The sequence below is a fragment of the Grampus griseus genome (genome assembly GCF_964374135.1).
Source record: "Grampus griseus genome assembly, chromosome: 1".
NCBI lineage: Eukaryota > Metazoa > Chordata > Mammalia > Artiodactyla > Delphinidae > Grampus > Grampus griseus.
In genome coordinates, this window is record NC_139017.1 from 46,958,476 (window position 1) to 46,984,202 (window position 25,727).

At 46.2% G+C, this 25,727-nt stretch overlaps 2 protein-coding genes across 3 annotated transcripts in view; one reads left to right on the forward strand and one right to left on the reverse strand.

Moving 5' to 3' along the window:
* Positions 1 to 258: 258 nt before the first annotated feature.
* Positions 259 to 18,901, forward strand: EIF2D (eukaryotic translation initiation factor 2D). The gene is made up of 15 exons (XM_082660569.1): positions 259 to 435; positions 1,350 to 1,540; positions 3,032 to 3,115; positions 3,598 to 3,688; positions 6,251 to 6,358; positions 8,202 to 8,455; positions 8,957 to 9,074; positions 10,902 to 10,947; positions 11,339 to 11,442; positions 11,564 to 11,713; positions 12,086 to 12,175; positions 12,896 to 12,991; positions 14,054 to 14,174; positions 17,007 to 17,181; positions 18,696 to 18,901. Exons 1-15 carry the CDS (start codon positions 380 to 382, stop codon positions 18,764 to 18,766), a joined length of 1,755 nt encoding a protein of 584 aa, XP_082516695.1. The 5' UTR covers positions 259 to 379; the 3' UTR covers positions 18,767 to 18,901.
* Positions 18,902 to 21,295: 2,394 nt separating this feature from the next.
* Positions 21,296 to 25,727, reverse strand: part of RASSF5 (Ras association domain family member 5) — a gene marked incomplete at its 5' end in the record, with an annotated part of 71,079 nt that continues 66,647 nt past the window's right edge. For both annotated transcript variants that reach the window (XM_082658778.1, XM_082658779.1), the window contains 2 exons: positions 21,296 to 23,696; positions 25,250 to 25,365. In XM_082658778.1, coding sequence (XP_082514904.1) covers positions 23,544 to 23,696; positions 25,250 to 25,365 — 269 coding nt within the window. In that variant the 3' untranslated portion in view covers positions 21,296 to 23,543. The remainder of the gene's footprint in view (positions 23,697 to 25,249; positions 25,366 to 25,727) is intronic.

A 25,727-nucleotide genomic window follows, 5' to 3' on the forward strand; every position in this document is an offset into this window, starting at 1 on the left:
TACTCAACACGCTATAACGCTGATGGAGTAAAAATGAACGGAATCGCTGTTGGCCCCAGAGATACTACAGACGCGCCCGCTCAAGCCACTCGCGTAGGCGCAGAGCCGAGCAGAAGGGGTGAGGCGCCAGGGTGCACCGCTCCGCGCAGGGATCCGCCCCGCCTTCTCCGGCCCCGCCCCCACGCTTCAGTTCCCAGCCTTGCCGCTAGGGGCGGCCGCGAAGCTGCGCGGCCCCGGTTTCCAGCCGGGCCCCTTTCCCAGCCGGGCCCAAGCATGGCTGCCCCCAGGACTGCGGGTCGGGAAGCCGCCGTGCTCGCGCTTTCCTGACAGCCCCTGGCTGCTGTGGTCTCCTTCTCTTCCCCAGGCCACTCCAGCAGACATGTTTGCCAAGGCCTTTCGGGTCAAGTCCAACACGGCCATCAAGGGGTCGGACAGGTGAGGGAGAGAAGAGCCTGCTCTGCCCACCAGGGCACCCAGACATCTCTCAAGCTCGGCTGGCTCACAGCCTTTTCTGGGCTGGGTCAGCCGACTTGGGGTGGAGGCCGAGGGGTACAGCCGGAGAAGGGACCCCGGGGGGCGGGCAAGGGTGAGTTAGACGTGTTTTGAGAGTGAAGATGGAGAGGAGGCCTGATTTATCTCCCAGGCTGTCTTTTGGATATTTTAGTGAGTTTACGAGAAAGCGTAATTCAATCAGCGCGTACTGACTGCAGTCTGTTTAAGGTGTCGTGGAGGATGCAGAAATGAAGGAAAACGGGGTCCCTGCCCTACCAAGAGCTTTGAGTCCCTTGGGAGAGATTAGATGGGGCACGGAGAACTACAAGTATACGAGAAGAAGTGTCTAGTGATTAGCACTGGCAGGAGAGACAGACGGAGGGTGAGGTGAGAGAGGATAAGGCACATGTGGTAAGAGCTGTTTTGCAAATGAAGGTATCACCTTGGGAATTTTGGAGCCAGTGTTCTATAGTTGTCATTCTTGGTGCCCTAGCAGAGCTGTTTAATCATAGGTTGACAGATTTGTCAAGCATATATGAGAAAGGAGTGGGTCCAAGAGCTATGTGTGGAGTCAGGAAGGTAGGGCTTAGCTTCCAGTGGCAGGCTAACTTGGGTTGCTTACCGGATCTCAGTTTTTTCCTTTCTTTGTAAAATGGAAAGACATGCCCCAGGAACATGTGAAAATAGAGGAGACATTGGGTGAGAAAGAGAATGGGATGTTTTGGAAGAGTGAGAATAGGGCATCATCAACCAGTCTTTTTCTTGGCCCTCGTGATTTTATAGTAAGTCTTGAGTCCTCAATATTTATTAAAATCCATCCAGGCAGCATACATACCAGGTATGTGTGGTCTCTGCAGGAGAAAGCTTCGGGCCGATGTGACAGCTGTTTTCCCCACTCTTGGAACGGATCAGGTCTCTGAGTTAGTACCTGGAAAGGAAGAACTCAACATTGTGAAGTTGTATGCTCACAGAGGGGATGCAGTGACTGTGTACGTGAGTGGTGGTAACCCCATCCTATTTGAACTGGAGAAAAATCTATATCCGACAGGTATGACAATGGGATGGAGATGGCCATTACTATGGTCCTTGCCTAATATCTGTTTCTTCCATTAATCCGTCTTCCTTAAAACAAATCAATGCAAAATCTCCCTAAGAATCTTTTTGGATTTAGTGTCCCTAGAATTGGGTCTTTCAAGATCAGAAACTGCTATAAAAGTGAGGGGAAAAAGGGTTAACACAAAAACGAAGGTGGTTGCCAAGGGAAATTCTGAGGTGAAGAAACACTTGTTTCTAGTGGGTTAACTAGGGATTGGAGCAGAGGTCGTGAAAAGGGTGGAGTTTCAGGGCATGTAGAAAATACTTCTTAGAACTTTCACTAGGGGAATTTTCTTAAGATACTGAAGAGATGCTGTGATGGGAAAGAAGCTGGGTTCGTTAAACTCCATACCCAGCTGTCTTAGTGGTGGACTTTGGTTGAGATCTCTCACAGGGATTCTTTCTTAGGCTATCGTCTGGCTCTCAGGATCCTTTGCTTGCTTTCTTTGTCACAGATCTCAGAGAGGCAGTGTCCTTTTCTCTTTTCCTTGGCTGCTGACACCTACTTTGTCATTTGGGGGCTTTTCTTCCTCCCAGCTTGGCTGCAGCAGTGTAGTGCAGTCTCCTACCCCAGGCCACCCCTACCCCCATCCTGCTTTGCTGCTGTACACATACAAGCCCTTTTTGATCTAAGGCTTTTACTGCTAATCCCTGTGGAAACAGAGAGAATAAAAATAATAAACATGGGAAAGTTTCAGAATTTCTTACAGGCTTGTGCCCTGGTTTCGGATTACTTGCTTCTGAGGTCATAAAAGGAATCCTCGTGGGGGCTCTGTCCCTACTTTTATCCACTATGGCCATTAGGGGCTGCTGCAATCCAGGTGGAACGATAGGTGCCTCCACGTCTCAAGTGACACCCAGTTTCTTAAGTCTCCGCCTTCTTCAAGACTGCAGCCTCCTTGAGAAGGGAGTCAGCCTGCTGTAAACTATGTGGAATGTGTTTCCCACAGGAAAAGGGGCACTCAGTTCCCAGAGAGGGGGAAAGGGATACTGGACAGGCAAAAGCAGATGTTCACTTCGTCACTAGTTTTAGCCTTACACATAAATATCCAACTTTGGCAATTAAACAGACAAAGCTGTAGCTCACTTCATGTGTCTTCCGACCAGTAAAAGTGATAACTTCTCAAGATCATAGATTGAGAGAAACTACTGCAAAGAGCTCAATATAAATATGTAAAGAATGCAGGTCTCTAAGGCTAAAGGGAGCAAGGATTCTAAAGTAAATAGCATATAACATATAAACCGCTTCACAAACTTGGGGTAACCTAATTAAAAAAAAAAAAGAATGCAACTTCTTTGGGCATCCCCTTACAACCTTCTCTCTAGCTTTGAGTTGAGTTTCTTTTCTACATCTTGATTAATGTGCCCTTAGTGTTTGGCTTTGCCATTCCCCAGGGGGTTGACTTTTGGGCAGTAAGTGTTTTCTGGCTCTCTTCTTGGACAGTGTACACCCTGTGGTCTTATCCCGATCTTCTACCAACATTTACAACATGGCCCCTGGTGCTTGAAAAACTGGTAGGGGGAGCAGGTAAGAGTATTTTCCTATATTCTGGATACTGGCTGAAACCTACTTAGTAAAGGCCAACTACTTTAATAAATGTATCCATTTTGTGCATTCATATGATTGAAAAATAGAATTTTTCCCCATGTCTGTTGCATCTCTTACGTGGCTGCTTCTATGAGCTCTCTGGGCCTCTCTGACCCTGCTGTAAGGCTTAAATAAGATAAGTGACATGAAAGTGCTTTGTGAACTGCCATATGCTATACTTTAGATTAATAAACTGAATTTAGGAAACCAGAATAAGATAGATCATGGAACTGGACCCTCAGCTTGGCGCTTCAGTTTGACCACTAGTCTCCCAGCAGGAAAAGGTCTGATCCTCAGTTTGCCGCTTTTAATTTTCATTATGAATAATGTAGTTGATGCTTAATAAATGTATGTTTGTTGAGCAAATGAATAAATGATGAAGTAAACTGTGGAGTTAGTTGCAATGCTTTTGTTTCCTGCAGATTTGATGCTGCCAGGACTAGTGGTGCCCCCTGCTGGTCTGCCTCAGGTACAGAAGGGTGACCTCTGTGCCATTGCCTTGGTGGGGAACAGGTACTGTGCCAGTCAGCTGTGCCTATGGGGAAAAAACTTAGGGAAAACTTGGGAGGGGTGGGAATGACAACTTCACAGCCTATGGATAAAGGATTAAAAGAAAAAACAGATTCTTCCTGAACAATCAGAGAGTGGGGAATGGCAGTGAGCCTGTGGGGTGTCCATACATCTGGGCCAAGTGTATTTGCTCCTGCTGCTTCTTTTTTAAAATTTATTTGTTTTTTTTTCCTTTAAAAATTTTTTTCTTAGATTTACAGAAGAGTTGCAAGTATAGTACAGAGTCCTGAAATATTCCTTACCCAGCTTCCTGTAATGATAACATCCTGTATAAACACAGTACAGTTATCAACACTAAGGAATTAACATTGGTACAGTCCTTTTGACACTATTACAGACTTGATGCATATTTCCCCAGTTTTCCCACGATGTCTTTTTTTCTTCTTTCGTGTTCAAGCATCCAGTCTAGGTACCACATTGCATTTAGTTGTCATGCCTTCTTAGTCTCCTGTCTGTGACATTTTCTTGGCCTTTCCTGCCTTTCATGGCTTCAACATTATTTTTGTCTAACATCCACATCATAATCCTCATCTTTTAATTATTTTTAATAGATTTATTGAGATATAGTTTTCATACTATAAAATTCACCTGTTTCAAATGTACAATTCAGTGATTTTTTTTAGTATATTTACAGGGTTGTTCAGCCATCACCACAGTGTCTCTTTTTTAAAATAATTAGGAAGTAATCGTATGAACAGTTCTGAAAAATCAAAACCCTCTCACCCCATAATCCTTTTCTCCTAGAAGTAACCATTATCATTCTGATGCATGTCCTTGTCAGCCTTCTTCAATGCATATATACGCGTGCATATAAAATGTATGGTCTGGGGTGTGTATGTTTAAAAATACAAATAAACAAACTTTATCCCTATTACTTTTTCACTTCAGGTAGTGGGGACATTTTCCGTGTCAGCAAGCACAGATAAGCTGAATCTTTTTACCCGCTGTGGGGTGATGGGAAAAGTCCTCTTCTAGTGGACATTGTGGTTGCCTCTACTTTGTCTCTATCACAAACAAGATCTTCCTGACGCCTCTAGGGACACTAGTGCCAATATTTTTCTAAAGTAGATACTAAGAAGCAGAACTTTTTGGCTGAAGATCGTGCATACTTTCTGTTGTCCTATAAAAATGCTGTGTCAGTTTTCCCTCCTACCTACAGGGTATATGGAGCCTGTTTCCTTACATGCTCACCGACACTGGATGTGATGGGTCATTTTCATTTGTATCATCCTGAATGAAAAATGACATCTTATTATTTTACTCATTGCTTCTTTGAGAGAGAAGCATGGTAGGCAGGGGAGGGGTCAGTGTTTAAAGATCTTATTTTTGCTGCTCATATTCTCCTATTTTCCTTGAACCTTTCGGAACCAAGCACCTAGAAATGTTTCCTTCCTTGTTTACCTGTAGCAAAACTTGAAGTTGAAAAGAATGGTGAAATTATTGATTTTTCCCCCCAGTATTCTATCCAAGATAGGAGAAAACTACGTAAATGTGTATTTGGCCTCTCAGTTTGGCATTTAGAATGTATGTGGGAATGAAGCCTAGGTGGTTTATGGAAGGGGATGAGGGTACAAGGGAGTTTACTAAAACTACAAGCCAGGTTCGAGACTGAAGTTCTTGAGCCATTGACCATTCCAAGGGTGGAAGACAAAGACCCGTCTTTTAGGAACTGGGAAAGAAGCCAAATTCAAAGATTCTGTGGCAGGAACTGACCCATGGGCACAGTAAGTGGAGCCACCGGATTAGCAAACATTTTTTTGAAGTTCAGGTGTTGGGAAATCTGCCCTTGAATCATCTACCTGAGGTCCAGGCAACGTTGCCAGGCTTGTGTATTCCCCTCCTGTTAGCCAGCTGGACACCAGTCCTTACAGGCAATGTGTGAGCATTGCTGAGTAACAGTGGGCTGACAGAGATTTCCATTTGGGCTTGGGTAGTTTTTTTGTAGTTATTGTAAATGTGGTTGTTTTTTATATTTTGGACACATCCAGTTCTTAGATAGATAGTTATACAGAGCAAGCCCTGTTACAAAGAACCAACTCAGAAGGAACCTTTAGTTGGTACCACTGTATCTCTCTTCTCTCTTCCCTGTGGCATCCCTCAGCCTAATTTATGGCATATGAATGGCCTCCCTTCTGAATTTCCATATAGGATGGCTATGCCTTTTTTAAATGGGGAGATAATTTATATTTTTGAAATTAAAGAAAGGAAACTTTAAGTATCCTTCTGAGTTCTGCCTGGGTTTGATTCATAATAATATAACAATGATAACATCAGTAGAGGAGTTAATTACACAGAAGGGAGTATTTGGTCAAGGAATTTTTGAAAGTCATATGTGTAGGTAATTTGAATAAGATTGAGACTGCACTGAGTTGTAGCTCTGTGATACAAGTGGATGCCTCAGATTTGCAACCGTGGTGCTTTGAACACATGTGTAGAAAGCTGGTCCTGACATGTGCCCTCCTGGAAGACTTTCCCTGACCCTTGTCTCTGGCCTCCTCCTCTCAGAGCCCCCGTTGCCATCGGAGTTGCTGCCATGTCCACAGCCGAGATGCTGACCTCAGGTCTGAAGGGAAGGGGTTTCTCTGTGCTCCACACCTACCAGGACCACTTGTGGTGGGTTCCATGCTTTTTCTGTTTTATAGGGAGCTGGGTGGGCGGAGAGAGCACAGGGCCTGGATTCAGAAGCGAGAGTTTTGATCCCTGCTCTGTCCTTAGTCAAGTTGCTGACCCCAGACATTAATTTCCTTGCAAAATGTGGAGAAAAAATATATATATATATTTTTGCCTGTTTAGAAAAGAAATTACAGAGAACTTTATTTTCTAGGTGAATTGTAGAATCCTAGGGCTGGAAGAAGGCCTTAGGGACTGTCTTCTCTGCCTCTCAGTACAGTGATATTCTTTATTTTTATGGCACTGGTCGATCTGGCCTTTTCTGCCGTGTACATTAAGGCATTTTCTGACCCCATGACGAGTGCTCGGGAATTCTCACATCTGAATCCAAATCAAAGTAGAGTAGATCCTCAGGCACCAGGGTGATAACCTGATTACTTTCATGTTGTTCAAGTTCCACATTTCGGATCTCGTCCTCATTATGGAACTTGCACTTTCTCACTGTGACAGTTGCTCTCTGGAGCTGTATGTGAGTTTATTTTCTGGTTATTTTCTTGTCATTTAACCAAAATAGTAAGTAGTGCTTTTCTCGAAAGCAGTACACCTGGTCTTTTGGCCAAGTGTTGTGGCCTGTTGGTATAGATTTACCCTTATGTTTTTAGTCAGTCTTGGAGTTACTTATTTTACAAGTATTGGCCAAGCCCTGCTTTGCTGGAGGTACAGCCTCATCAGTCTGGGTTTCAGCAGGCATCTGAGGGCTGCTTACTCACGTACTCACAGCACCTTGTTTTCTGACTGTTAGTCTGGGCAATTAAGGTCCTGTTGTCTAAATTGTCTTATCAGTGGCTGGCTCAGTCTCCCCTCCTCCCACCCTTTCAAAATACTTATGGTATTTACCTGATCAGAATAGCCTAAACATACGCTGTGGCCTCACTAGTAGCCATACTAATAAGCCCTTCTGCAGCTGTTAGTAAAACTTTGTTTGACTTGCATAATCTTAGTTAACATAAAGCTTTTTGCTTTTACCGCTCTGCTACGTGGCATCCCTTTTTTTCCTGTCTTCATAAGGCTTAATGGCATAAAACCATTGTAATCCCTACTCTGCAGGTTAGATTGCATTCTTTTTTTTCAATTGAGGTATAGTTGATGTACAATGTTGTGTTAGTTTCAGGCGTACAGCCAAGTGATTCTAGTGATTAGTATATCTAGTGATTCTAGATATAGATATATACATATATGTTCCTTTTCAGATTCTTTTCCATTAAAGGTTATTACAAGGTATTGAATATAGTTCCTGTGCTATACAGCTGGTCCTTGTCACTTATCTATTTTAGGTTGCATTCTGATTTAACACAGAAGCAACTGTTTTTGCAGTCTTGAGCAGTCCAGGTGTTTGTAATTTGTTCCATACGCTGAACCTTGGGTTTGTATTTCACCAAACTGGTACTACAGATGCGTTTGCAATCTTAATTTGGCTATTTAATTCAAAATAGTTTTATTTTTAATTTATATGAAGGGAATACTTTGGAAGGGGAGCTCCACTTTAACTATGTTGTCTTTAATCTTTCTCTGTCCCTGAATTTCTGTTAATAATATTATTATTCCTTTGGGTTAAGGAGGAGGCAAGAATTACTCTCCCCATTTCAGAGATGAGGAAACTGAGGCATGGGACTTCTCTGGGCCCAGAATTGGAAACAGATTTTGAGAGGCACACCCAGGTTCTCTGGCCTCTCCTGGACACCCCTGCCTGTGGGTCTTACTCTCTCTGGACCCCCGCTGACCCCCTGACCGGGGCTGGAGAGTGTTGCGGCTGCTGCTCAGTGTTTCTGACATGAGGTTTTTGCAGGCGATCTGGAGACAAGTCCTCTCCACCATCCATTGCTCCACTGGCCCTGGATCCCCCAGATCTCAGTGAAGAGAAGGGGTCTGTCCAGGCAGACACCACCTTGCAGGGAGACATGAGGCGCCTGACCCTGGAGGGAGAGGAGGAGGAGGGGGAGGTTCAGCAGAGGTGTGGGGAGAAGTCCCTGTCGGAAGCCATAGAAGACCCCAGTGTTGGGAGCCTGAACCCAGACCCCACGGACAGCAAGACCCTTCAAGGTACAGCTCTGGCAGAAGTAGGGCAGTCTCCTCTCAGTGTAGGAGACTTAAGTGCTCTGCTCTGCTTCTGACTAGAGCGGCACTACAGCTCCGGGAGGGGAGGGGAAAGTCCTTATTTTTGCTGAGGGTGGTGCCGCAGCCCTTTGCCATCTTACCTGGGAGTCTTCCGCATATGTCGCGTTTCCCTGGATACCCGTCGACTCTGCTATTTGGACTGTTCCCAGCTACACGGCCCTCTTAGTTTTCTTCTGCCTCTGACTTCTCTGTCAGAGAAGCATCTGCGCCTGGCTGGGTGGGACTTTGTGGCCTGACCCCTTCTGTGGGGTGAGACCTCTGTAAAGGCTCAGTGTTCTAGAGAGTCTGCAAGCTTTGGTGCCTGGGAATGGGCTCCTTCAGAGCTGAGGGGTAAGGTACGGATGTCACTGTGCGGGGAGCTTACCTGTGCTGCGCGGGCCTTCTGCGGCCCTCAGGAAGGATGTGGTTCTTGTCTTTTCCTTGCAGAGCAAATGGACGAACTGTTGCAGAGATGCTTCTTGTGTGCTTTGAAGTACCGCGTCAAGAAGGCTGACCTCCCTTTACTCACCAGCACTCTCCTGGGCAGCCACATGTTCTCCTGCTGGTATGGAAGGCACGGTGTGGGCTGGGGCTGGGCGGTGGGTCTGTCTCTTGCTCTTTGGTGGTAGGATGGGACACGGCTGATGGGGGAATTGTTTTAGGGACATGATGTGGAAAGAGTGAAGTGGAGGGTTGATCTAGCAAATACTGAGTTTTAAAGACTTAAGTTTTAGCCAGTAAAAGGATGTTGAGGAAATGAAGGTTAAAATTCGCAAGGCGCTTTGAGCACTGCCTCTGCTGTGGTGATTCTGGGCTCTTTTACTGATCGGGCAGCATGTCCGGCCCCGGAAGGGCCCTGGGGCAGCCTGTTTGTCTGGAGGCTTCAATCCCCTCACACCTTTCTGAAGAGTAGGTGGGCCAGATTAGGTTGTGTCAGCAGGAAGAATCGGTGTGAACCCCCCACCCGACCCGCACACACAGCCACCAGCAGAGGGAGTGTTACATGTGGGTTGAACCTGGACTTTGAAGACAGAGCCATCTGGGCTCAAAAACCAGCTCCCCAGGGTGTTGGAGCAAAGGTGTATTTGAGCCCATTACCAGGCTTCTCTGAGCCCTGATTTCTAACACTTGTAAGATTGCTGTCAAGATCAAATAACCTGACATTTAATAAGCACCCAGTAAATATTATCATGTCAGGAGATTTGCTTATTGATTTTCACCTCAAGTCTGAATTTCTTTCTGAGAATTTTGCTCTGTTTTTTAAAAAAGTGGTTTTAAGGGGCTTCCCTGGTGGCTCAGTGGTTGAGAGTCTGCCTGCGGATGCAGGGGACACGGGTTTGTGCCCCGGTCCGGGAAGATCCCACGTGCCGCGGAGCGGCTGGGCCCGTGAGCCATGGCCGCTGAGCCTGCGCGTCCGGAGCCTGTGCTCCGCGACGGGAGAGGCCACAGCAGTGAGAGGCCCGCGTACTGCAAAAAAAAAAGAAAAAAAAAAGTGGTTTTAATGTAATTCTCTTCCTCTACATGTGAGTTTCTTTAAGGCATTCTATACACGTATGGGGTCTGGAGTGCGTGGCAGGATACTTGGTAATTTGTCCTGACCTTGCTGGGTTGCAAGTAACTGGGAAAGGGGTAGAGGTTCTTAACCTGGGGTGGGTTCTAGAAGGGATCCCTATGAATCCCACTGCTTTTGCTTGTCACATTTTGAGAGAAGATGTACGTTCTGGGGAGATAGAATGATTACAGCTTTCATTAGGGATCTTTCCCCCAAAGCTAACAGTCTATAAAGAGTCAGATAGTAATTATTTTAGGCTTTGCAGGCCCTACAGTCTCTATTGCAACTGTGCAAGTCTGCCATTGTGGTAGTAAAGCAACCATAGACAGTAGATGAACGGGCATTGCCAGATTTGGCCTGCAGGATGTGGTTTGCCTTGCTGCCACAGTGAGCTTGGTGTTGCAGACGCTCACCTGGAGGTGAAACTTCTGAGGCCACAGAAGCCTGTCTAGTTTGAAAGGAATCTAAAGCTGTATCTGGTACAGTAGCCACAAGCCATGTGTGGCTATTTAAGTTTAAATTAAATAAAATTTAAAATTCAGTTCCTTAGTCACATTCGTCACGTTTCCCGTGCTTAATAGCCACATCTGTCTAGTAGCCACCACGTTGATAGCAGAGAACATTCCATCCTTACAGAAAGGCCTATTGGACAGCAAGGACCTGGAGGAGCTAAAGTCTGCATCTCTCTCTGATGCTGCCGATGGGCAGAGAGCTCTGGAACAGCGGCCTCTTTCTGAACGTGCAGGAGGAAGGCTGAGGAAAATGTCCTCCTCTCAGTGTCAGGCAGGCCGTACCACTACTGCTTTGTTAGCTTAACTTGCCTTTTCCATCTGCCATCAGCCCCGAAGGACGACAACTGGACATAAAGAAGTCAAGCTACAAAAAGGTAAGCGGGTCCCTTCTCTGCATACCCACACAGGGAGCTGTGTAGGGGCACACGTGGCGTGAGCTGGTGGACATGGGGAAGCCCTGTCTGCAGGGCTGAGGCTAGAATTAAGCTTTTTGATTCCAGGTATAGGGGGCGGAAGAAAACTCTCCCTGGGCTGAGGCAGTTGGGTGGGCACCCACTCCCCTCTCTCCTTCCCACCCCTTTATATCTGATCCAAGTTCTGAAAGGCTTCACCGGCAGGGGCCCTTCCCTTCCTAACTGGATGAGGACAGGGACTGTCCCACGTCCCTCCCCGGGACCTGCCCAGCTCGGTGTCTGGCATGTCTCAGGTGCTCAGCGTGTGTGCAGAGTCGATGAGGTCCCCTACCACTGGCCCTCTCTCCCTTAGCTCTCTAAGTTCCTGCAGCACATGCAGCAGGAGCAGATTATACAGGTGCAGGAGCTGAGCAAAGGGGTGGAGAGCATTGTGGCTGTGGACTGGAAGCACCCGAGGTGAGTGCAGGGGGCCTGGTCACCGCAGCTCAGCTGGCCCCAGGGCACCTGGGCCACGGACCGGGAATCGCCGAGACACTAGTATAAAATGTGTTTTTTCTTTCCTTCTGCTGGGTTTTAGGATCACATCTTTCGTCATACCCGAGCCCTCCCCGACCTCCCAGACAATCCAGGAGGGTAGCAGGGAACAGCCCTATCACCCTCCAGATATAAAATCCCTCTACTGTGTCCCAGCCAGCATGACCCTGCTCTTCCAGGAGTCTGGCCACAAGTGAGTTTTTGGAGAGCAGCCCTTCTCTGCCTGCTTGGTGTTCTGGCCTATAATCCTTTCAGCCTAAGTAGTGTTCTTCTGTGACTGACAAAACCTGCTCTGCCCCCTCCTCCCTTTCTCCCAGATCCAGCTTCAAGCCTCCTTCCCCTGGGAAGGGTCTCTGCACTAAGTGAATGAGAGAGTAGGTCTCTCCCTTTTCTACCTGTAATTATTCTTCACACGGCCCTGCTGGCCCCTGGCAGGAAAAGGGAAGAACCCAGAGGTCGAGAAGCTGAGGACATCGCCCTGCTGAGCAGGAAGTGAATCTTGGTATTTACAGTTTGTCTCCCAGCATAGCGTGAATAACGCCCCCCCCCGTCACTTCTCACCTAGGAAGGGGAGCATCCTCGAGGGCAGTGAGGTCCGAACAATCGTCATCAACTACGCCAAGAAAAATGACCTGGTTGATGCAGACAACAAAAAGTGAGTGGATGGGGAGGGGAGCTCGCCCCATGTCTTTCAGTGTTCATCTTCAGAACATGTGGGGGGTGGCTGGGAGGGAGGGGTGCAGGAGATCACAGACTGCTAGCAATAATCAAGGCCAGTGGTTTCTAAACCATGGGCTGTGGACACTTAGAGCTGTGGTCTAAGGTAGTCAGATCCAGATATGCTGTCAACATTGACTGTAGCCTGAGTAAGCATCATCTCATATGTATCTACTGTTGATTTTCACTTGCTCTTGTGAGGAACAAAATGCAAACTTTAAAAAATTTTACCAAAGCCATCTTAGCTCTTTGGTATTCTCTGTTTTCTTAGTAAGTGGATATAGAAGGTAAACTACTAAATGAAGAGTGTTTCATTATTTTTTTTGTTTTTAATTTCAAAAGATACCCTCATGATCAAAAAGTTGGGAACTACTGGTTTAATCATGGTTAGTTAGTAGCAGAAGTGAGCCGGGATCCCGGTCTTCAGAATTTTTTCCCATCCCACTTTCCCCTCCACTGCCTGTTTCTCCTTTGTTCTAGGAAAGCAGACGTGTACCTCCCATCCAGAGGGTACGTTGCTTCATGGACTGTGAACCCCTAATTGGTTCTAATAATCCTGAATGACTTTAAACAACACATAACACATGAATCCTGAGTGGACCCTGGGATCAGAAGGGGCGGGCCTAGGAGTTCTTTATTGCCTTTTCTTTCCCTTTAGTCTTGTGAAATTGGATCCCATCCTATGTGACTGCATCTTAGAGAAAGGTGAACAGCACACAGTCATGAAGCTTCCATGGGACAGTCTCCTGAACAGGTAGTGGGGATTGGCAGCCCCTCCCCAGTGTTTCCATCCCCTCTCCTTAATGTCTATCACATTGGACTTCAGAATTGTCCCTCTCATCAGCTCTGACTTTCTTTCCATAATTCACACCATGTCAGTCTACATAAACACAGGCTTGGGTAATTCTGATGCGGAGGGTCTTTGGAGCGATATGAGCCAACACAGTATAGAAGAACTTGAGAAGGAGAGAGAAGAGGAACATTAATTAGAAATAAGAGCTTCAAAAAAAGGTGTGGGTGGTGGGTGGGGATTGTCTTAAAGTCTTTTCAAAGGAAGGATTCTTATACTCTTTCTTTTCCGTAGACCCAAAACTGAAAATAACTTGTATAAGGAGTTAGCAAATTGTAGCCTGTGGGCCAAATCTGGCCTGCTACCTGTTTTTGTAAATAGGGTTTTATTGGCACGCAGCCACACCCATTTGTTTACATATTATCTGTGCTGCTTTCCTGCTAAATGGCAGAGTTGAGTAATTTCAACAGAGACCATATGGCCCTTGAAAGCCTAAAATATTTACCACCTGGCCCTTTCTAGAAAAAGTTTGTCAATCTCAATATATATGCTAGCAAAAGAAAATCTGGTTAGACAAAAGGTAGAAATCCCTTGTGGTAAAGGTGTCTATAAATGATGCATGATTGCAGCATGTCAGAAATGTGAAGCAGCACTTTATTCTGCTGGGTGAGGGAGACTCTTGAGATAGTAAACTCCACAAGCCCGCCTGGGCAGGCTTTCAGAAGGCCAGGCAAGTGGACAGTTTCTAGGGGCTCGAGTCTCGGATGTTCCCTTCCCTGAGTCAGTGGGTCTTGACTGTGGCCACACTTTGGGGAGCTTTAAAAAATGAATCTTCCTGATGAGAGTCTCTGACTTAATTGGTCTGGGGTTTAGCTCCCTAGCTGACTTGAATGACTCTACTGTGCAGGCAGAGGTAAACCGCCACCTGTAAGGTCAGCTTCCATCTAGCTGTCTGCTGGGAATGGGATATGAGGAAATGGTTTCTGCTGGCTTTATCAGTCACCAACTCATTAACTCCTGTTTCAGATGTTTGGAAAAATTGCAGCCTGCCTATCAAGTGACCTTTCCGGGACAAGAGCCCATTGTGAAGAAAGGCAAAATCTGCCCAATTGACATCACCCTAGCACAGAGAGCTTCTAACAAAAAGGTAATTTTTAAAAGACACAACGTTTGAAGATGGTGATTTAATGTCCCTGCTAAGTTCTAGTCTCTCTAATGTGATCGGAGGTTTTTAGATTGGCCTTAAACGCCTCAAAGATTGTTTAGGAAACACCCATGTTTGTGTGACTGGGCTAGGCCCTATGTAAAACAGGTAAAGCTGACCCCCTCCCTCACTGCTCTCTAGGATTTTGTGCTAGGAAACTTGCTAGAGCCTGGTTCTAAAAGTAAACAAGATCTTATATTTATTTTTTTCTTAGAACTATGGTAGGGGCTTTCAGCTCTTACTCATTCTGTTACCTCTTGGGCCTTGCTCAGTGAAAATAACTACTAAAGAATCGCTGAAGGAGGGACTTCCCTGGTGGTGCAGTGGTTAAGAATCTGCCTGCCAATGCAGGGGACATGGGTTCGATCCCTGGCCTGGGAAGATCCCACATGCTGTGGAGCAACTAAGCCCATGCGCCACAACTACTGAGCCGGCGCTCTAGAGCCCGCGTGCCTCAACTACCGAGCCCACATGCCGCAACTACTGAAGCCCACGTGCCGCAACTACTGAAGCCTGCGTGCCTACAGCCTGTGCTCCGCAACAAGAGAAGGCACCGCAATGAGGAGCCCGTGCACCACAACGAAGAGTAGACCCTGCTCGCCGCAACTAGAGAAAGCCCACACGCACCAAAGAAGACGCAACGCAGCCAAAAGAAAAAAAGAAAGGAAAGAAAAAAAGAATCGCTGAAGGAACTGAGTGTGTTTAGCTTGGCAACACAAAGTCGTAGGGAACAAATTACATCTGTCCTCAAATATGTGAAAAGCTGTACTTGGAAAAGGAGTGCACTTATTTTGTATGCCTTGAGAAGACAGAAATAAGATTATTGGGTAGAAATCCCAAGAAGCCAGACTTGGGTTCAAAATAAAGAACTTTCTAGTAGTGTGTGGTTATGAACGTGGGCTTTGAGATTAGAGACCTGGGTTCCAGTGTGGCCTTGCTGCTTGACTTTGAGCAAGTTACTTAATGTTATTTTGCCTGAGTTTCCTTATTTGAAGAATGGGGATAATACCTACCTCATAAGGCACTGTGAGGATCAAATGAAGGAATATATGTAGGCGAAGCACTTAGAATAGTACTTGGCATATAAACGTTCAATAAATGAGAACCAAACAATGATAACCTTAATAATTAGCAATAGCCGCCATTTCTTGAATGTGTAATTATGTGTGATGATGGTTTTGTCTTTATGTTAAAAAGAGCCCTTGTCTTTTGGCGATACATACGGAAATATTTGCAGACGAGATCTGATGTCTAGGGGGATTTGCTTTAAAGTAACACAGGAATGGGGGTGGGTGGGGATATAGATGAATCAAGGTTGGTCATGAGTTGATAATTGTTAAAATTCATGATGGGTACATGGGAGCTCATCGTACTATTCTACTTTTATTTATGTTTTAAATTCTCCATAAAAAAAACTTTTAAAAAGTATATGAATTTTTTCATTATTAAATTTGTTATGGTGATCAATGGTCAGTGATCTTTGATGTTACTATTGTGAAAAAGGTTACAACTCGTTGAAGGCCCAGGTGATGGGTAGCACTTTTTAGCAATAAGGTATTTTTTAATTAAGGTATATACTTTGTTTTTTAAGACATAATATTATTGCAAACTTAACAGTATAGTGAGAACATAACTTTTAAAAATATTTCATTGAAGTATAGTTGATTTACAATGTTGTGTTAATTTCTGCTGTACAGCAAAGTGATTCAGTTATACATATATATATTCTTTTTTGTATTATTTTCCATATGGTTTATCACAGGATATTGAATATAGTTCCCTGTGCTATACACTAGGACTTTGTTATTTTTCCATCCTGTATTTACGAGTTTGCATCTGCTAGTCCCAAACTCCTAATCCTTCCCTTACCCACCCGCCTCCCCCTTGGCAACCACAAGACTGTTCTCTATGTCTGTGAGTCTGTTTCTGTTTCATAGATAAGTTCATTTGTGTTGTATTTTAGATTCCATATATAAGTGATATCATATGGTATTTGTCTTTCTCTTTCTGACTGACTTTGCTTAATGTGATAATCTCTAGGTCCGTCCATGTTGCTGCAAATGGCACTATTTAGTTCTTTTTTATGGCTGAGTAATATTCCATTGTATATATGTACCACATCTTCTTTATCCATTCATCTGTAAATAGAATGATAGATAGGTTGTTTCCATGTCTTGGCTATTGTAAATAGTGATGCTATGAGCATAGGGGTACATGTATCTTCTCGAGTTATAGTTTCGCCTGGGTATATGCCCAGGAGTGGGATTGCTAGACCATATGGTAGTTCTATTTTTAGTTTTTTGAGGAACCTCCGTACTGTTCTCCATAGCAGCTGTACCAATTTACATTCCCACCCAGAGTGTAAGAGGGTTCCCTTTTCTCCACATCCTCTCCAGCATTTATTATTTGTAGACTTTAATGATGGCCATTCTGAACAGTGTGAGGTGGTACCTCATTGTGGTTTTGATTTTCATGAGAACGTAACTTTTATATGCACTGGGAAACCAAAAATTCATGTGACTCATTTTACTGTGATACTCGCTTTATCATGGTGGGTCTGGAACTGAACCCACAATACCTCTGAGGTGTGCCTGTATTGGATGGGGTAGAAAGAAAAAATCAGTTTAGAAGCACAAAAATTAATTATTTGGATGAAGGTACCATGGTTGTAGGGATGGTGAACATAGTGGGTGAGGAGGCTTCTGAGGCCCTGGAAGGTTTCTGGAGGGGAGGGCATGTGGTCTGTACCCACCATCAGTCTTCTGTCCCCCACAGGTGACTGTGGTCCGGAACTTGGAGGCCTATGGTCTGGACCCATGCTCAGTGGCTACCATCCTCCAGCAGCGATGCCAGGCTAGCACTACTGTCACTCCTGCCCCTGGGACCAAGGACATCCTGCAGGTTCAGATCCAGGGAAATCAGATCCACCACCTCGGCCGGCTGTTGCTCGGTGAGCATCCCCTCTTAAGAAGCAGACACATTGGTCTAACTTGGCAAAGATCTTCCTACCAACTAAACTCACCCTAGTGAGTCTACCATATATGTAGCTTTTAGCAGCCAGAGAGAGGTAGAACTAATGTTTGAACTAGATCCTTTAGCCCCCAAATTCATTGTTTTCTCCACCATGCTAGTAGTTTTCTTCCTGGTTTTCCTTTTTTTGTAAGACATTTGTTGAACACCCAAACTTTGCTAGGCACTTTGCTGGGCTTTTTGCAGGCTTGGTCTCTCTGAATCATAACGATGCTGCAGAACTGTTTCTGTTTTGCAGATGAGGAAACTAAGTTTCAGTACATTGCGCTGAGACATTCAGCTGTTCAGTGCTGCAGCTGGGCTCTGAACTTTGATTTGCTTGACTCCCAAGCCTAGGTTCTTTCTACCAACCCTGAGTCACCCAGCCTCCAGTCTGTCCTCAATGCCAGCTGCCGGAGTCAGCTTCCTAAAACAATGTGATCACATCACTCCTCTCTGAAAAACTTTTTATATCTCCTTAATGCCTTCAGAATAAACTCTTAAGCTCAATAAACAAGACCCTCCCAGCCCAACCCCATCTTCCATCCGGGTTCTCTGGCAGGTCCCTGATCCCCACGCCAGGCTTCAGCCGTGCTGGTCTCCTTTGCTGTTCCGCATGTGCACCTGCATATTCACACCTGGGTGCTTTCCTCTGTGTTGTCGCCTCACCTTGCGTGGCCTCTCACAGCCTGACCTTAAAGGCTCATTGGCCCAGCTCAGGGGTCACAGGAAGCCTGTCTTAGAACATGTCCCTTTTTTTTTTTTTTCTGTTTCCTTAAATTGACATTTAAAAAACTGCTAACATAGTACTTTCCAATTGTGTTTATATTTCTGGTTAGTGTCTACAACTTGGCTAATTTATTCTGTTGTCTGAACTCCCTGTTAGACTGAACTTCTTGAATCAGAGACCTTACCTTTTTCATCCTTTTTTCATGCCCAGGGTCTGGCCCATAGTAAATGCTCAATAAGCAAATTTATTTTATGGTCTAAGGCAGTACCCAGCAGTTAACTTTTACAGTTGAGCCCCTTTAAGTGAAAAACCCCATACGAAATACAGAGGAAAAAAGATAAACACATGACTGAACTCAGACACACACATTCTCTCTTGTGAGAAAATTATAAATGCCTGAAGTACACCTAGAAGGTAGCTATCAACGTGAAAATTGCTGAAATACACACTTCATCCTCGAGGTGTAAGGATAAATGGTCCATTCCCGTTGGAGTTGAGTTTGAGCTGGCTGTAGAAGAGCAGGTCATATGATGGAAATGGTTTGAACGGAGAGTTGACAGCAGGAATGAGCACACAGTGGGGCAAGAGGGCCAGGAGGTAGCTGTGCCGATTGGGGACCCTGGAGGTCAGGGCCAAGGAGGGTCATTGTAGACAAAGGGGAAGGAGTCGCGGGGAGGAGAGCATACACATGCCTCACTGAGGAGTTTCTGCCTTTTGGATTGTAGAAGAGTGTCGGCTTCCTCGAAAACACATCCAGGGCCTGGAAAAGGCCCCCAAACCTGGCAAGAAGAAGTGACAGACTCTTGTTTCATGTGGTTGATCCAGAAGAAATCCAAGCTGTGGGCTGGTAATTTATATGAGTATTTTCTGCTTTTGCAAATTAAAAAAATATATAATTCTTTACCAAAATAAATTTTTATTCTAATCTAAATTTGATTTCCCTCCTGTTTCCTCCACTTAGCTAAAATGTTGTACGAAGTTTTCAGATCAGAAGCCATTTTAAATGGACACTCAAGGCCGTTGTGGCGTGCCTTTTCCATTCATGTGGTTTCAGTCATTTTAGTTCGTCCTCTGCTTTCAAGGCTGAATAGCCCATGCAGAGTTCAGGCAGGTGGGCCCTTCCCATTTTTAAAGTCCCTCTACCAAATATTCAACAGCCTTTTGCTATTCTTACTACCTAATTAACCTCCTAGCCCAAAATCACTCCTTCACATCTTTAAAGGGCTATTTATATAGATATTTATATTTGTCATCAATCAATGCAAAAGAAGGAAGGGTTGGCCTTAAGTTCTAGCAAAGTTTAGGCTATACAGAAATAAGAAACAGTGAAAGCATTTTAGGACATGGAATTCTATACAACAATGATTTTTCCCCAACATTGGCAACTGCCACTAACAGCCGTAAGTTGTGATGTGGCTGCAAGATGATGGCTTTGCTGCAGTGAAGTCTTAGCCAACAAATGCTTTCTTTAGCCTCAAACTTCTTCACTTGGGGCTCATGGAAGAGGTCTTCAGTTGCTCTTCAGAGGGTCCACGAACTTTTCCGAAAGAGTGTGCAAGATTTTGTATGATCATTTTCCTAAAAGAGGTTACCATGCTTTTGTCAAATTCCCAGCAGGATCATGTGATGCCAAAAAGGTTCAGAACCCCTGCTGTGGTCCCTGCTCAGTTTGTGGCAGTCATTTCTGTACCAGGGCTCTCCTTGTACGATAGGAAGAAGGGCTGAGCTGAATAACTGCAGAGTTCTTTGGTTTTACCATCGAAAAAACACACTTCAGTTTACTTCCTTTTTTCCCTTGGTCATACCACTTTTGTTTTTTTTAAACCAAGATAAAGGCTTGAAACTATCTACAGTATTCACAAATTCCCCATCTGGGGCTTGAAAAAGAAGAAGGGGATGAGTATGAAAATGTGTGTGTGAGGTTCCTTGCCTTTTGTTATTAGGCCCCGAATAATTGTCCTTTTCACTGCTGACTCACTGTAAGTAAACTCCTTTTTTACCGATCCACTCTGTTGACGTAAGCAATATGAAACTGAGAAAGAGATTTCTAGAAATTGACCCCAAACAAGATTCTGTTCCAGCAGAACCCTTGGACAGTTTGATCTAAGGGAGCACAGTATGTACAGCAGTCATGAAATATGGTCCTCATATGAATACACATAACATGTGGTACTTTATAAAGTTCTTTCACAGACGTGATTCGTTTTGCACAACCCTGGAGGGATTGGAGCCTCAGAGAGAGGTTGTGTCTTGCCTTGTTAATCCCTGCTAAAGACACAAGCCAGTAGATGGTGAGGCTGGATCTAAAATGAACATCCAACTCTTCACTGTGGTTTGACCCAGAATTCTGCTGTGCAACAGTGTTGTCAAGACTTGTGCTTCGAACGGTTTTTCCAGTAATGGTGACACATTTGCAATGACTCATCTTCCCTGTCCTCCTTGTGAATAACATAGGTACATGTGAGGAGGCAGGGGAGAGTTAGGCTGTACAAAGGATTCCTTTTTCTGTGTGCTGAACTGAATAATCTATACCAAGGTCAAATGTACAACAACTTTAAACTTAATCCCATATTGTAACCAAATGAGTTTCAGTGAAAAGCAGAAACTGCTTCATTTCTGGGTTTTGGCAAAATTATTGAAAGATATACTTCTTGGAGGTCTAGGTGAGCACACATTACAGATGTGCCCCATTCCTGGACACTTTTAAGAATGTCTATTGGACAGGGGGTGCTCTCCTAGGGGGAGGCTGGGAGTGGACTGGATGAGCTCCGGGGGCCCCCATTCATTGCACTGTGTGTGATCAATACCGGAAGGCAGGCGAGAATTTCTTTCTAATAACTTTTACGTGGTTATTACCACGGTTACCAAGATGTTCCTTTGACGGACGTCAGAGCTAAGGTCAAGGGACTGTTTTTGTCATCTAGCCCCCTTCCTCCAGGTGAGATAATCTCAAACTTTCAAAGACACATTCCTATCTAATTTTAAAATAATTCTGAAAATAGAAGAATCATTGCTTCACTCAGTAGCCTGTTCTGGTGTTCAATCATCCTTAGCTCCAGAAAGCCCCCCTCTCTGTAGTAAGGCCCCTTTCCTCTCCTGCTCTGTGCGGATGCAGAATAGCCAGGCACCTAGGCAGCACCCCCAGCCCAAGCCTTTGGATGGTTTTCTCAAGCTGATTTGAACAGTAGCCTTCATTCCTCTGTTCGCTGGCAAAAGGAAATCTGACTTGGACACAAAGTGTGCGTGTTCCTCTATTCCCACCCCCTCTCCCAGCTCCCGATTTCCATGAGATGGGGAAGTTCAAGGAACACATCTCTGGTCTGAATGATTTTTGCAACCAGCTTTTATTACTTTCTTTAAAACCCACATAAGAAAGACATTTAAAAAGAAAACACTTTACGCACTGGGCAACACAACAGTAGAAGGCACTCCAGCAGTCATGCCCACCCTGGGAGGGAAGGGACACTCCCTACACACTACTGTTTCGGAGGTAGGGCCTCAGCCTGGGTCCTGGTCTAACTGTGCTTTAGAGAAAGTCTGAATTTTCCCATAGTTTCCTTATTTCATAAACACCACTATCTCTTTATATATAGCTATATGCCTTTATGTATATATGTACATGACTTCTTTTCCTTCTCAAAAATAAAATAGCCACCCCATCAGAGGGAGGTTCTCAGCAGCATTCACAGCGGTTGCACAGGATCCATGCCTTCTGTTCATGTTAAAGACATGCAGCTTGAAGAAAAGAGGACTCTGCACCCACCCCTGTCGATACACAGCAGGGAGAGAGATTTTTTTAAGCGGGGGACGTGATAAGGCTGAGCAGGAGATAGCAGATAACTAGGGTTTTTATGATGTAAAAAATCTCTTTTGAGCTGCTTAACTCGTCCTGTTTTTGCAGCTCTGAAGACTAAGTAGTTTGCATGATGAGGGGTCTGCATTCCTTCTGTGATCAGGGGCATGTGGACTCAGCAAGGGTCAGGGAGGGAGGGAACTGCTGAGGCTACACAAAGAAGTGTGGGCTCAAACCAACCCAACAGGGACTTGGGAAGGCAGAGGACGACAGAGAAATGGTCTCTCAGAGGCTGACGAAGAAATGGTCTCTCAGAGGCTGCACTGGAAAACTGGCCCCGCTTTGAAAGTCCAGAGTCCTTCTCCTCTGTGCAGGAGTGTCTCTGTAGTCCTGGCTACCGGCTTGAATTGTTTGGCTAGTTCTAAGTTTGGACCTAAGCAAGGAGCCAGTACACATGTAGAGTTGGGAATCTGATCCGCCCTGTCCAGGCAGTTTGACCTCACTTCTTGGAAGTCAGAGCCCAGGACCTTAGACGGGAAGGAGGTCTGCGACCCTCGTCCCATACCTGGAGGGAAGATTCTCCTGGCCTTGTCTCCCACACTGCCGCGGTCCACTTCCTGGCAGGAGCAAGCCAGCAGCAGAGCCTCAAGCAAATGCCCCTGCTCCGGTCCCTCTTTGAAAACAAAAAGGCACTGAGGTCAGCAGGAGGCCAGCCCCACGGCTGGCCATTCTTCGAACATAAAGGTCTCCAAGTTGGCTGAGTTGGAGGTTCCCCACTCTGTACTCAAGGCAGCTCCTCTGGCGGTATCTGGAGATCCCAGAGTCCCAGTGGGAGGAGCGAGGCAGTGCTGGAGGCCAAAGGGAAACCAAGGCAGCCAGGCCTCCTCGGCTCTCTAGCCCGGGGAAGGCTGAAGACAGCTTGGACACCTTTAGCTGCAACATGTTTTGGCTTTGACTGCCTGATTTCCGTACTCAGCAGGAGACTTTAAAAATGGTAAATGGCTGGTTTCCCTTTGGTGGAAACACAGGAGGATGATGGCAATATTAAATTCAAAACTGTAACTCAGTTACAAAGAGTTGTTGACAAAGATATGGCTGAAGACCACACATACACAGATATGTATGCCTTTGGGTTTACATGGGCTCAGACTTTTGGGCCATCAGGGCCAGGGCCGCTGCAGCTTCTCTGGAAATTCCTCAGGCAATCTCAGCTTCGGTGCTCCTGACCCGAGCCAGTGGCTTTATGACCTTCCCTTAAGCATGAACAACGGGCACCTGGGGAAAGTGGGGGACAGTCCTTTTATGAGTACTGTCGTGCTCTCAGGGGCTCAGCTCAGACCTGCTAAAGGAATATGCTACAATTCTTGGACTCATAAATAAGGGAACCGTGGATGGCAAATAAGAAAGAAATTGAAAAAGAATAAAAGGCAGAGAAAGAACATATATCTCTAAAATCTTTTTTCTTTCCTTTGCCGGCTGGTGTGGAGAGAGGCAACTATTTGGTTTGTGAAAGGCTTGCCGATGGTGAGAGGACGTGGCGGAACTTTCACACGAGCGAGCGCTGCTCCTGGGCAGTGTGCAGAGGGCACAGCGTGACGGTGGGCAGGCCCCAACTCCACACGCACACGTGTCCATCAGAGATTTTGTGCCACGTCTGGAACTGCTGGGCGGGCACAGATGCACCCAACAGAGGTGTCCTGAGAAAAAGTGTCTGTGGCAAAATAATAATTAATAATAAAAATAAATCCGTGGGCATCGGGAGAAGAGGAAGCAGGACCAGCTAGGCAGGTTTGCCCTGGGATTCTCTTAAGGCCTCCTCCAGTTTCTGCCTAAACTTGTCATACTTCTTCTGCACTTGTTGGATTTTGTCCTGCTCCTCCTTTTCCAGGATTGTTAGGAAGTTCTGGAGCTCGGGGATGGAGAAGGCATCCCACTGTGGGGCGAGAGGGAGATTGGGGGAGAAACAACAGGAGACAGGTTAGTGGGCGCCTGATCTGAGGGCCCCTGCTGTCCCCACTCTTCACACAGTTTGCACATGGTTTGCTACTGAGTAGGCAGATGTGACAAATAAAGCTTGGGGTTTCCATGCCGCACCAGCAACAGAATTTCAAATCCTGGCGTCTCGTGGCCAAGAGTTACTCGTCCACAAGCCACATTGTTATTCAGAGAATCAACAATCTTAAATTTCTCTGTAGCCGCTGAGACCTTAACAGTGATGCGGGAGCTGCCTGGGACCCAGCTGTCTGCTTTGGGGTGATCAGCAACAGGCTCCCAACATGCGGACCCTCAAGTGGCACCTGGAGGAGAGCTAGACTTGGACTCAGGAGACTGGGTGTCAACCTGGCTCCACTGTGTGGCCTTGAGCACATAAGTCCACCTTCTCAGCCTGTTTTCTCATCTGCCGTGGAATGAGGGTATGTGCCTCCCTTGGCTGGCAGAGCAGATGATGAGATGAGTCTGTTGCACAGCTCTGCAGAGCCTGGTGGGCCTGGGGGACCTGGCCTCTCAGGAAAGAAGGCAAGTCTAACTTCTCTCAGGCTGACCCAGGAACTGAGGCCCCCATGGGGCCAGGGGTTTCGACTCCTAAGCTCTTTGAGCACAAAGGAACATTAAGGTTTATCTGGTTTAATCCCCACATTGGATAAATGAAAAAACTGAAGTCCACAGAGGGAACCACAATCACAGACACAAGCACCACAATCACAAAGCTTATAGCAGCAAAACTAGAACTAGAAGCCAGGCCTCTAAACCCCCAGGCCCGTGAGCTTGCCACGGGCCAGCAGTGTTCAAACAGCTTCAGCGGAATACTTTTTCCAAACGAAATCTTCCACTATATAAAGCAGATGGAAAGCAGAGCTGCCTGGTGGAGGCCGGGAAAGGACAGGGCCCCGCTCGCCTGGACCCCCCAGATTTCCACAGTGGCTCCCAAGACTGCTTCCCCGAACCCCAGGCTTCCAGTGAATGCAGTGTGACAAACTCTGTGAGAGGCACCCTGTTCTCGGTCACTCCTCTGTGACCCCACCTGCCACGCAGCCCAGGCCGCGGGGGCCACCAGCTTGGTTTCACCTCACTTCACACCACAGACTGGACTCCGGTGAGCTTCCCTTGGGGGATCGAGGTCCGCTTTGAAGAACCAGGGAGAGACAAATGACTCAAAAATACCCATGCCCAGTGGAGCCCAGGCCATCCTGGAGCAAAAGAACCTGGGTGGAACACAGGGAGTTTCTCAGCGCCCATCCACCCTGAGTTTTCAGAAATAAAGCACATGAAGTCCTGTCTTTCCACAGGCCTTGCCAGACACAGGCCCTGACTTGCTACCCCAGGGCGCTTACAATCCTGGCTTAAATGCTGAACCTCAGCCAGCACTCACCCCAGCCCAGCTGCCTCGAGACATTTTCCTGCTGTGCTGGGTGGTGAGGCTGACCCATGCCCCCCAGCGTGCCCGCAGGCTGGCTTTGTGCACCAAACAAAGGGTCCCAGACCTACCTCCACCTCTCCAGTTTCGTTCTCCTTTAGCACGAAGCTGAGCACATCCGTGTCAGGCCCAGCGAGTAAGCGCAGGTAGAGGGGGCAGTCCGCAACGGAGAGTTTCTGGAAGAGCACTGCAAACCAAGAGAGGGGGCTGGGCGCTCATCTTGGAAAAGAAGGGCAGGGGCTCAGGAGGGGTGGGACCGATTGGAAACGCAGAGGCTGGTGTTTCTAAATGGAAGTGGACATCCTTTCAACCTAACGAAATGAACCTGACAAGAATAAATAGGGTAACAGCCTTTATCTTCGGTGTCTGCTAGAGTGTGAAGCATGTTTCCATTCACATCATCCCCTAAAAGATTAGTAGGAGTGGTGGGCGGTTCCGTCCCATTCCACAGATTAGGAAGTGAGAGCCCAGGGTGTGGTTTTCCTGAAGTCACGCGTGGAGGGAGGGGCACAGTGAGCGGGCAGAATGTGCGTGTGGCCCTTCCACAGA

Excerpts from the sequence above, each read along its gene's own strand:
- EIF2D (XM_082660569.1), top strand. The coding sequence starts at position 380 with ATGTTTGCCAAGGCCTTTCGGGTCAAGTCCAACACGGCCATCAAGGGG. Across the intron at positions 3,689-6,250 it reads ATTGCCTTGGTGGGGAACAG|AGCCCCCGTTGCCATCGGAG; the intron begins GTACTGTGCCAG and ends TCCTCCTCTCAG. Across the intron at positions 6,359-8,201 it reads ACCTACCAGGACCACTTGTG|GCGATCTGGAGACAAGTCCT; the intron begins GTGGGTTCCATG and ends AGGTTTTTGCAG.